General features: G+C 45.3%; 1 protein-coding gene across 6 annotated transcripts in view; it reads left to right on the top strand.

Annotated features, from left to right (window-relative positions):
* The window catches only part of LOC311227032 (plectin-like), a 145,912-nt gene that overhangs the window by 96,341 nt on the left and 37,120 nt on the right, over positions 1-12,451 (top strand). For all 6 annotated transcript variants that reach the window (XM_084312543.1, XM_084312544.1, XM_084312539.1 and 3 more), the window contains exons 12-19: positions 1,408-1,501; positions 1,984-2,138; positions 3,513-3,864; positions 4,007-4,084; positions 4,257-4,418; positions 5,073-5,177; positions 5,834-5,929; positions 6,369-6,494. In XM_084312543.1, coding sequence (XP_084168669.1) covers positions 1,408-1,501; positions 1,984-2,138; positions 3,513-3,864; positions 4,007-4,084; positions 4,257-4,418; positions 5,073-5,177; positions 5,834-5,929; positions 6,369-6,494 — 1,168 coding nt within the window. The remainder of the gene's footprint in view (positions 1-1,407; positions 1,502-1,983; positions 2,139-3,512; positions 3,865-4,006; positions 4,085-4,256; positions 4,419-5,072; positions 5,178-5,833; positions 5,930-6,368; positions 6,495-12,451) is intronic.

Below are 12,451 nucleotides of genomic sequence, written 5' to 3' on the forward strand. Positions count from 1 at the left end.
TACAGCCTCGTGTCGTGTCGGGCATTGGACCAGCCAACCCCTAGAGATGTTGTTCTTGTTGCTAAGGCAAACGACAAGTTTTCTCGTAAGGCAACCCAGGGGAAAAAAGAATCAGCCCCGGGCTTAGACTGTGTGGCCGTGATCATGACTCATCAAGTGATAATAGCCACTTTGCTAAAAAGAGGGAACTGTGTTGGAACAGGTCAGATGGTAGTAAAAACATCCCACGGACAACCATATGATGACTCACTTGAAAACCGAGACTAAACCATTGCCATGGCAAACAGCTCCAAACTGTTCATATCATCATTTGTATCAGAACCTCTCCCTATTTTAGATGCTAATCATAAGCGAGCGGGGCGTGGGGCTCATAACACTGGTACTTAGTGTTACAAGACTTAAGTCACGGAAGCGACTGAGCTCTGACTTTTACGACTGCATCAGTGGACAGATAGAACCTAACAGGACGTTTGGTCTGAGACGCCTTCCTCATCATGGCCTTCATGAATCACGGCTATGGGTTGAAGTATTTATCCGTCCAGAAGAGGGAGTGAGTGCTTTACTGCTTTACTTTACATGTCTTCTCATGCAGAACACTCTAGATTTTAAAATACACTGATTGATTTGCATTGCATTTGATATGTATATGTATATATCTGTTGTCTATACTCAATGTATACCTGCTTACTGCCTTCACTGTCTACAACAGCCTTACACTGTAATCATAACTACCTACCTCAACTATAGTCTACCCATATAACTCTGTATTATAGCATGCACAATAATGCTGTATATACCATATATATATATTTGTTTTCATACCTGTATCACTGTACATAACACTATTACATGTGATTATCATTATTACTCAGTAGTACACATTTATATGTACTCCAATTCTTTATCACCTGTACATTGTATATTGCTATTGCACTTTACTGTTACATTTGCATTCTGGTTAGATGCCAACTTATTTTCATTGTACTGTACTTGTGCTGTATAATGACAATACATTTTAATCTAATCTAATCTATAATAGTATATTATAGATTTATATTGTATAACTCTGTCAGCTTTGTATGTGAATTAACCACTGTCACTTTGACCAGTCAGTTGTGAATCTTGGTTGACTTCTTGTGTTCGTTCATACCAGACATAACACAAGGCAGTAAAGCACTCATTGTTGACTTATTGCCTTAACTCACTCTTCACCTCTGCACCCCCCCACCTTCACCCTCACATTCACCTTCACCTTCACCCCCACCTTCACCCCCACCTTCACCTTCACCCTCACCCCCACCTTCACCTTCATCCACACCCTCACCTTCATCCCCACCCTCACCCTCACCCCCACCCTCACCCTCACCTTCATCCCCACCCTCACCCCCACCCCCACCTTCACCGCAGGCTGGAGCGCCTCCAGAGGGTGGTCAGTAAGGTCCAGATGGAGTCTGGGGTCTGTGAGGAGCAGCTGAACCAAGTGGAGGCCTTGCTGCAGACGGTCAGTCTCCAACCTGCCTGAACAAATATGCTGCATAGGAGTTGACTTTCAAGTGTAAAGGAGATATCTATTCACTTCAACTTCAGGGGGGGGGCAGTCTGGCCTCCACCAGACTTGTTATTTAGAGAGAGTGTGACGCATGCTCTTACAGTGTGATTAGCGGTTTGAAAGTAGAACTGACTGCAGAATAGTATTGATGTTCTTAGCTACCTTAAGACCTTTGTTGTAAAATGGAAGTTTTTTGAGGATGTATCTTTTTGAAAGAATCTAAATCGTGAATTTCAGGTAACAACTATTTCCCAAAATGAATATAGAGTTTGGAATGAATCTTCTCATTTAGTAGCTTTTATCGTAAAAACATTTGAATTATATTGATGAACCAGAAACAGCCATTGTGATCTGACATACGTTCGGAAGTTAGGTAGATCCCGACAGCTATAGCTGAATGTGAAAACTGACGTAATTTCCTGTCTGCGCTGCAGGACATGAGGATGTTGAACTCAGGGAAGCCAGCTCAGCACACAGGAGAGGTAGAGGCAGACCTGGAGAAGGCAGAGGGGATGATCCGCTTCCTGTTCAACGACGTTCAGCTGCTCAAAGACGGACGCCACCTTCAGGCCGAGCAGATGTATCGCAGGTCAGCGAGAAACCTTTGAGTTCAACTCTAAAATGATAGTTTCTTTGATTCTTTTCCCAGTCCTTATACATACAGTATTATCTAAGGAAGATTTGCTATTGCATGAATATAAATGTTCAGTGACACCCTGTTTCACACTTGGACACAGTGAATAAACAAGGCAGCAAAGCCGCTGTGAAATAATATTTTTTTATCCACTTTTTCTCCTTATTTTTCTATTTTTCACCCATCCCAATTTCGTGTATCCAATTCTCCCCTCCCCTGTCTTTTTTATTTTTATTTTATTGATCTTTTTCTCTCTCCTTTTTCCTCCGATTTTCTGATCCCCTTCCTGGTCGCTGCGCACTTACCCCCCACAGTCGGTCTGGGAGAGTGGAGGCTATCACGTGCTTCCTCCGACACACGTCTAGCCAATCAACCGCTTCTTTTCACCTGGCAGCGCGGACTCTCACTGAGAGGGTGTAACGTGTGGAAGGATCACACTACCCCCCTTAGATCCTATCCGCGCTGAGCAGGCGCCCCGACCGAACTGTAGGAGTCGCTGTTTACAACGACCCGGACCCATCCCGCCAGCTTTCCCACCCTCTAATACTGCCAATTGTGTTAGTGTGAACGGCCAGCCAAGCTGGTGACAACGCCGGAGCTGTGAGCTGGATTTGAACAGGCGAATCCAGCGTCTCCGGCGTTTGGTGACGAACGCAATCTCCGCTACGCCACCTGACCGCCCTCCCCTCCCCTGTCTTGAACGTTGCTCGACTATGCCCCCCACTGGTCGGTTGTAGGGAGGATAGAAGCCTTGCATCACGTGTCCCCTCCGGTACACGAGGAGGCAGCCTGTCACATCTTTTCACCTGCCAGTGCGGACTCTCAGTGGCGAGGTGTAACGCATGGGAGGCTCACACTACCCCCGCTACTTCCTGTCTCTGCTGTGCAGGCGTCCCCCAACCGACCTGTAGGAGTCGCTGTCCACAACGTCCAAATCCCCACCCATCGACTTCCACCCTCTAACTCTGCCAATGAGTTAGTATGATGGCTGGCCCAAGCCGGAGGCAATGCTGACACCCGGATTCGAGATGAAATAAAACTATTTAAATGTTTTCAACTTTTTCAGTTCTTATTTCTAAAAAAATATGGGGGGAACAATAATATAAATATTATTAATTAAATATGTTAATGGGAAATAATACGAGTATAGGTACTGTAGCACCGGTTAGTTTACTTCCTCTTTGGGCTGAGATGTTTGACAGTAGCAAGTGCAACGTCATCCAACTCTCTGCGTAGGAGAATTCCTAATTTCTAACGAAATCACAATCAGAACGGCTAATTCTGTCCCCATTGAATGAAACACTGTGTTGTTATATCAATTGGATCCAGGGTGTACCGTCTCCACGAGAGGCTGGTGAACCTGCGCAGTGAGTACAACCTACGTATGAAGTCCGGCGTGACGATCGCCCAGGTGCCCATGACCCAGATGTCCATGTCCCAGGTCCACACCACCCAGATCCTGCAGCAGGCCCCAATGAGGGTGAGGCCCGAGCTGGACGAGGTGACCCTGCGCTACACACAGGACCTGCTGGGCTGGGTGGAGGAGAACCAGCGCCGGGTCGACCAGGGCGAGTGGGGCTCTGACCTGCCCACTGTGGAGTCTCAGCTGGGCAGCCACCGCGGCCTGCACCAGTCCGTGGAGGAGTTCCGCTCCAAGATCGACCGCGCCAAGGCCGACGAGGTACACTTGAATCAGAAACAGAAGCACTTTATTCAGCAGTCACAATGACTAGAGAAGCAGTGGTATTGCTATTGGTTACAACACAGCTTTGTTTCACCAAAGTCAATTTATGTCTGTTTATATTTCCTTCCCACTGATCCAGAGTCAGCTCTCGCCGGTCAGTAAAGGTGCCTACCGGGATTATCTGGTAAAGCTGGAGCTACAGTATGGCACGTTGCTGGTAAGCACCTAATTGACCTATGTCAAGCTCCACCCTCTTTTCCTGATCCTCCAATCACAGCTGTTGCTTCCCTCGGACAAACATCATACCCCTATGATTTATATTTGAATACTTCAACACTACTGTCACTGAACTCTGTATGACCTATGTTGTGTTTTGTCACACCTGTCAGAATGCATCCAAGGAGCGTCTGCGGTACCTGGAGCAGCTGCACACCTTCGTCAGCGCAGCGACCAAGGAGCTGATGTGGCTGAACGAGAAGGAGGAGGAGGAGGTCAACTACGACTGGAGCGAACGCAACACCAACATGACGGCAAAGAAGGACAACTACTCGGTCAGTCGCACTGTTGAATACAGCTACTGTCCCCCACAACTAATGGGTACAGACTACTGTCAACGTCATAGAGTTTCAGTTAGGTTTGATGTAAACCTTTGTGGCTAGCAGTCTATATTTGACAATTAGATGCCATATAAATAGATCCACAATTCATTATTGTTCTCATGCCGTGTCATGCAGTCCAATACGCTGCAACGGGAGCATGTCTATGTTCCCCGGGTCCTATGTTCCCCGGGTCCTATGTTCCCCGGGTCCTATGTTCCCCGGTAGCGATAGATAGTCAGACCACCAGCCCTGATTCCAAACTCTAACCTTAACCGACTTTGAAAGAGGGCCTAAGCATAACCAGTTCGAAACAAGGCGGACATTAATAATTAATAAAATAATAAAAATGTATAAAATGTTCAATCAATCAATCAATCAATCAATCGGGGAACATAGGACCCGGGGAACATAGGGATGACCCCGCTGCAACGACACAGCTCATGTGTCGTTGCACATGATAATGATAATCACCTCTTACTTGGTGACAATCTGTTTCCCCGCCAAGACGTCTGTGAATGAATAGCCTACTATGAATATCATGCACATGGTCGTATAGGACGGTTTCCGCTGTCATACTGAGTGATGTGATGTGTTGTTGTGGAGCAGGGTTTGATGCGAGAGCTGGAGATGAGAGAGAAGAGGGTGAACACTGTCCAGGCCACTGGAGACAGGCTGCTGAAAGACGGACACCCTGCCAAGAAGACCATAGAGGTGAGATCACTCACTTTTATAGCAGATTTCAGAAAAAAAATACACTCATATACACTGCTTCACAGTCCAGTAACTTCAGTTGCAATGTATAGTTTTATTGTGTTGTTTTAGAATATCTGAGAACACCTCTGTTTCTTCGATCGCAAATTTTGAGAAGCTGCTAAAGATCTGCATTTACTCACAGGCGCTTTCTTAACCTGTCCTGGGCTGTTACTGTAGGTTTTGTGTTTTTGTAAAACGTGCATCAGTCATTGTGCAATGGCTCACTTTCTTGTTAGACTTTATAAAGCATGTTTTTGCATACATTTATTGAAAGGTGCCAATAGGCTTACTTACAAATGTACTTACTTACTTACTTACTTACTTACTTACTTACTTACTTACTTACTTACTTACTTACTTACTTACTTACTTACTTACTTACTTACTTACTTACTTACTTACTTACTTACTTACTTACTTACTTACTTACTTACTTACTTACTTACTTACTAAGTCACTTACTTACTTGTTTATTTACTTAGCCAGTTACCTACTTACTTAGTTGCTTACTTACTTTCTTTCTTAGTTAGTTATCTATTTATTAGTTAGTTAGTTAGTTACTTACTTACTTACTTGCTGCTTACTCTTTCTTCCCCTTCCCCTCTGCACCCAAGGCCTTCACCGGTGCCCTCCAGACTCAGTGGAGTTGGATCCTCCAGGTCTGCTGCTGCATTGAGTCCCACCTGAAAGAGAACACTGCCTACTTCCAAGTACGTTTACTAACCCAAACTCATATCTCCCCAGTTCCCTTATCACTGTGACTTTGTTAATAAACTCATATCTCCCCAGTTCCCTTGTCGCTGTGACTTTGTTAATAAACTCATATCTCCCCAGTTCCCTTATCACTCTGACTTTGTTATTACAGTAAACTCATATCTCCCCAGTTCCCTTATTAATGTGACTTTGTTAATAAACTCATATCTCCCCAGTTCCATTATCGCTGTGACTTTGTTAATAAACTCATATCTCCCCAGTTCCCTTATCATTGTGACTTTGTTATAAACTCATATCTCCCCAGTTCTAGTATCGCTGTGACTCTGTTAATAAACTCATATCTCCCCAGTTCCATTATCGCAGTGACTTTGTTGCTATCTCCCCGGTTGACTTTGTTAATCATTATCCTTAATTTCTCCACTCTTCCGCGTCCAGTTTTTCTCCGACGTAAAGGAGGCAGAGGAGAGGATGAAGAAGATGCAGGACAACATGAAGAGGAAGTACTCGTGCGACCGCTCCATCACCGTCACGCGGCTGGAGGACCTTCTGCAGGACGCAGCTGTGGGTTCACTCACTCTTTACATTACATTTACATTTAGTCATTTAGCTGACGCTTTTATCCAAAGCGACTTACAAGTTCTGTACGACAAGACAGCAAGAAGGGTACAACGCTATCAGCTGAGTAACAATGTTCATCAAAGTGTTGCGTGTTACAGTGTAGGTTAGTTTATTAGGACAAGTGCATGACAGTAAGGTTAGTCAGGGTTAGATTTAAAAAAAAATTTTATATCATTTCAAATAATGGTTGAAGAAGTGAGTCTTTAGTCGACGGCGAAAGATTGGACGGGATTCGGCTGTCCTAACTGGGATGGGTAGTTCATTCCACCATTGTGGGGCAAGGACTGAGAATAGGCGGCTTCTCTTTGATGACCCTCCGGGAGCTTGGATAGGAGTAGGTCTGAGGCGGCCAGAAGATGCAGAGCGTAGGGGTCTTGAGGGTGTGTAGTTAGAGACCATTGACCGGAGGTAGGCGGGAGCGGTTCCCTTTGCCGCACGGTATGCTAGGTCGAGGGCCTTGAAGCGGATACGTGCAGCAATGGGGAGCCAGTGCAGGTCCCTAAGAAGTGGGGTGACATGGGCCGACTAAGGTAGGTTTGAGATCAGGCGGGCCGCTGCGTTTTGAATGAGTTGAAGAGGCTTGGTGGCAGTGGCCGGGAGGCCAGCTAGCAGTGCGTTGCAGTAGTCGAGGCGGGAGATGACTGTTGATTGGACGAGGAGTTGGGTGGCTTCTTTTGTCAGGAAGGGGCGTATCCTTCTGACGTTGCTCAGGAGGAATCTGCAGGTTCTGGTTGTTGCTGCGATGTGAGCAGAGAAGTTCAACTGGTCGTCGAGGACAACACCAAGGTTCTTGGCGGTCGGGGACGCGGTCACAGCTGCATTCTCGACTGTGATGGAGAGGTCGGTCAGGGGGGAGGATTTGGCCGGCAGGTGGAGCAATTCTGTTTTGCTTAGGTTCAGTTTGAGGTGGTTGGTCGTCATCCAGGCGGAGATGTCGGACAGACAGGCCGAGATCCGCTCAGAGACGTGGATATCTGAGGGAGGGAAGGAGAGGAAGAGTTGAGTATCATCGGCATAACAATGATATGAGAAGCCATGAGACGTGATAATGTTACCCAGTGATTTAGTGTAGAGGGAGAAGAGAAGGGGTCCTAGGACCGAGCCCTGGGGGACACCCGTCCGGAGGGGGCGGGTGGCCGACAGAGTCCCTCTCCATGACACTTGGTAGGAGCGGTCGTTGAGGTATGATGTCAGCCATGTCAGCGCAGATCCAGCCACTCCCATTCCTGCTAGGGCCGCGAGGAGGATCTGATGGTTGACTGTGTCGAAGGCTGCAGATAGATCTAGGAGAATCAGGACAGAGGAGAGGCCCTTCGCTTTTGCTAAGTGAAGTGCCTCTGTGACCGCAATGAGGGCCGTTTCTGTCGAGTGGCCAGTCCGGAAGCCAGACTGATTGGGGTCTAGGAGGTCATTCTGTAAGAGATAAGCAGTAAGTTGGTTGGATACAGCACGTTCAAGTGTTTTAGAAAGAAAGGAGAGAAGAGAGACAGGACGATAGTTGGCTATGACGGTGGGGTTTAGGGTTGGTTTTTTTATGAGGGGCGTGACTCTGGCTTGTTTTAGGGAGGTGGGGACCACCCCCGAGTTGAGTGAGGAGTTGATGGTTGCAGTTAGGAATGGGAGGATGTCCGGTGCTATGGTCTGGAGGAGTGGGGAAGGTAGCTGGTCCAGCTGGCATGTAGTCGGACGGTTCGACGTTACCAGTGTCAGGGTCTCGGCTTCTGTAATGGGAGAGAAAGATGACAGAGTGAAGGATGAGGTTCTCGATTCAGCGTTTGGAATGGGTGGGGGTTGGGAGAAGGAGCTGCGGATGTTCTCCACTTTTTCCTCGAAGAAGATCGCAACGTCTTCGGCAGAAAAAGATGAGGGAGGAGGGGGTGGGGGGGGAGTGAGGAGGGAGGACATGGTAGCATGCAGTTTGCGAAGATTCTTGGCAGAGGCCTCGATCCTATGGTGAAAGAAAGAAGCTTTGGCATTAGTAATGGTTTTGGAGAATGTTAACAAGAGGTTGTGATATGTGTCGATGTCAGCAGTGAGGCGTGACTTTCTATACTTCCTCTCAGCCGCTCTCAGGACCTGTCTTTGTTCTCTCACTGCATCCGTCAGCCATGGACTGGGTGGGGAACGGCGGGCAGGTTTCTCAACGAGGGGACAGAGCTTGTCAAAGGAGGTTGCAAGGGCTGAGAGGAGGGTGGAGGTTGCCATCTCTGTGGGGAGAGCAGAGAAGGTGTCACTCAAAGGTAGAGCGGATATTATGTCAGAGGAGAGGGTGGAGGGGGATAGGGAGGCCAGGTTACGTCTGAGTGAGACGGTTTGAGTTGGGGTGAAGACCTTTCGGTTAAGCATGAGAGTTAGTGAGAAGGATATGAAGGAATGGTCAGATACATGTAGGGGAGTTACCGTGGTGTTAATGATGCTGGAGTTACGGGAAAATATGAGATCCAAGGAGTTGCCTGCTTTGTGGGTGGGAGGCATGGCAGTGGGAGTCAGGTCAAATTGTTGTAGGAGGGAGACCACTGGGACCGACTGAGATGAGTCAGGCAGGTTGAAGTCGCCCAATAGAAGGAGCGGGGTACCATCTTCCGGTAAGGAGCTTAGAAGCATGTCCAGCTCATCTATGAAGTGATCGAGGGGACCTGGAGGGCGATAGAGTGTAACAATGGTGAGATTGAAAGGATTAGAGACAGATATTGCATGATATTCGAGGGAGGAGAGTGACAGTTCTGGGAGTTGTGTTAGGTTTGTAGCCCATGAAGGAGATGTCATGAGGCCAGTGCCTCCACCCCGTCTGGAGGGTCGAGGTGTGTGAGTGAAGTTATAGTTTGTAGATAATGCTGCAGGTGTTGATGAGTTATTGGGAGTTATCCAGGTCTCAGTTAGAGCCAGGAGCTGCAGATTTAGACTATGGGCGTAGGCAGTAATGAAGTCAGCTTTTTTGACTGCTGATTGACAATTCCATAAGCCTCCCCATACTGTGACAGGTGTATTAGTGGCTGTAGGCGGGTAGGAGAGATTAGCCGGGTTGCTAGCAAACTGGCGTGGATGGGTAGAGTCAGTTCTGGAGGAGCAGATTGTGGATATAGGTATGAGGCACATTGTAATATAGGATTATGGTGTGCTTAGCACTGGGTGGATCGGTGGATCCCTCGGCGGAAAACTCCAGGAAAACTCCTCTTTGTCCCTCTTCGTTTCTCGACGCTTCGCTGACGCTAAGCCAGCAAGTCTTTAAATCACTATCACTAATTACTGATGAGTGACACCTGCAGCAAAAGGCCACACCTCCAGTTTCTGTCAGCTGGGTGAAACTAATTAGAAACTATTTCCACAACACAATTTAGTCACACACTTCAAAATGATGTACACAGTATTATTCAGTTAAAAGATCCTACCCTCTCTGCTGTTGTCCTCAGAATGATTCCAACAGAGAAAAAAGCTGGTTTTTAACCAAGAAAAAACTGTCACAAGTGCCCACTTAACTACAAAAGCCACATGCACAATGGCCACACCTCCAGTTTCTGTCAGCTGGGTGAAACTAATTACAAACTATTTCCACAACACAATTTAGTCACACACTTCAAAATGATGTACACAGTATTATTCAGTTAAAAGATCCTACCCTCTCTGCTGTTGTCCTCAGAATGATTCCAACAGAGAAAAAAGCTGGTTTTTAACCAAGAAAAAACTGTCACAAGTGCCCACTTAACTACAAAAGCCACATGCACAATGGCCACACCTCCAGTTTCTGTCAGCTGGGTGAAACTAATTACAAACTATTTCCACAACACAATTTAGTCACACACTTCAAAATGATGTACACAGTATTATTCAGTTAAAAGATCCTACCCTCTCTGCTGTTGTCCTCAGAATGATTCCAACAGAGAAAAAAGCTGGTTTTTAACCAAGAAAAAACTGTCACAAGTGCCCACTTAACTACAAAAGCCACATGCACAATGGCCACACCTCCAGTTTCTGTCAGCTGGGTGAAACTAATTAGAAACTATTTCCACAAAACAATTTAGTCACACACTTCAAAATGATGTACACAGTATTATTCAGTTAAAAGATCATACCCCTCTGCTGTTGTCCTCAGAATGATTCCAACAGAGAAAAAAGCTGGTTTTTAACCAAGAAAAAACTGTCACAAGTGCCCACTTAACTACAAAAGCCACATGCACAATGGCCACACCTCCAGTTTCTGTCAGCTGGGTGAAACTAATTACAAACTATTTCCACAACACAATTTAGTCACACACTTCAAAATGATGTACACAGTATTATTCAGTTAAAAGATCCTACCCTCTCTGCTGTTGTCCTCAGAATGATTCCAACAGAGAAAAAAGCTGTTTTTTAACCAAGAAAAAACGGTCACAAGTGCCCACTTAACTACAAAAGCCACATGCACAATGGCCACACCCCCAGTTTCTGTCAGCTGGGTGAAACTAATTACAAACTATTTCCACAACACAATTTAGTCACACACTTCAAAATGATGTACACAGTATTATTCAGTTAAAAGATCCTACCCTCTCTGCTGTTGTCCTCAGAATGATTCCAACAGAGAAAAAAGCTGGTTTTTAACCAAGAAAAAACTGTCACAAGTGCCCACTTAACTACAAAAGCCACATGCACAATGGCCACACCTCCAGTTTCTGTCAGCTGGGTGAAACTAATTACAAACTATTTCCACAACACAATTTAGTCACACACTTCAAAATGATGTACACAGTATTATTCAGTTAAAAGATCATACCCCTCTGCTGTTGTCCTCAGAATGATTCCAACAGAGAAAAAAGCTGGTTTTTAACCAAGAAAAAACGGTCACAAGTGCCCACTTAACTACAAAAGCCACATGCACAATGGCCACACCTCCAGTTTCTGTCAGCTGGGTGAAACTAATTACAAACTATTTCCACAACACAATTTAGTCACACACTTCAAAATGATGTACACAGTATTATTCAGTTAAAATATCCTACCCTCTCTGCTGTTGTCCTCAGAATGATTCCAACAGAGAAAAAAGCTGGTTTTTAACAAAGAAAAAACTGTCACAAGTGCCCACTTAACTACAAAAGCCACATGCACAATGGCCACACCTCCAGTTTCTGTCAGCTGGGTGAAACTAAATACAAACTATTTCCACAACACAATTTAGTCACACACTTCAAAATGATGTACACAGTATTATTCAGTTAAAAGATCCTACCCTCTCTGCTGTTGTCCTCAGAATGATTCCAACAGAGAAAAAAGCTGGTTTTTAACCAAGAAAAAACTGTCACAAGTGCCCACTTAACTACAAAAGCCACATGCACAATGGCCACACCTCCAGTTTCTGTCAGCTGGGTGAAACTAATTACAAACTATTTCCACAACACAATTTAGTCACACACTTCAAAATGATGTACACAGTATTATTCAGTTAAAATATCCTACCCCTCTGCTGTTGTACTCATGTCTCACTCTTTACTCATGTCTCACTCTTTACTCATGTCCACAATAACAAGACTAACTCTTTACTCATGTCCACAATAACAAGAACACTAATACAATAATACAATAGAGTGGGTTCACTCACTCTTTACTCATGTCCACAATAACAAGAACACTAATACAATAATACAATAGAGTGGGTTCACTCACTCTTTACTCATGTCCACAATAACAAGAACACTAATACAATAATACAATAGAGTGGGTTCACTCACTTTTTACTCATGTCCACAATAACAAGAACACCAATACAATAATACAATAGAGTGCAACCATTTTGTATGTATTGTAGTGGTAAATGTACTTTATATAACATATACTTTATATATTACTCTGTATTATATGAACTAGGTCGTTTAAGGACGACCAAGGATTGGACAAGTCATTTCTGGGAAACTGGTGTTTTACGGTTC

Source organism: Notolepis coatsorum, assembly GCF_963971535.1.
Source record: "Notolepis coatsorum genome assembly, chromosome: 4".
In the NCBI taxonomy this organism is placed as follows: domain Eukaryota; kingdom Metazoa; phylum Chordata; class Actinopteri; order Aulopiformes; family Paralepididae; genus Notolepis; species Notolepis coatsorum.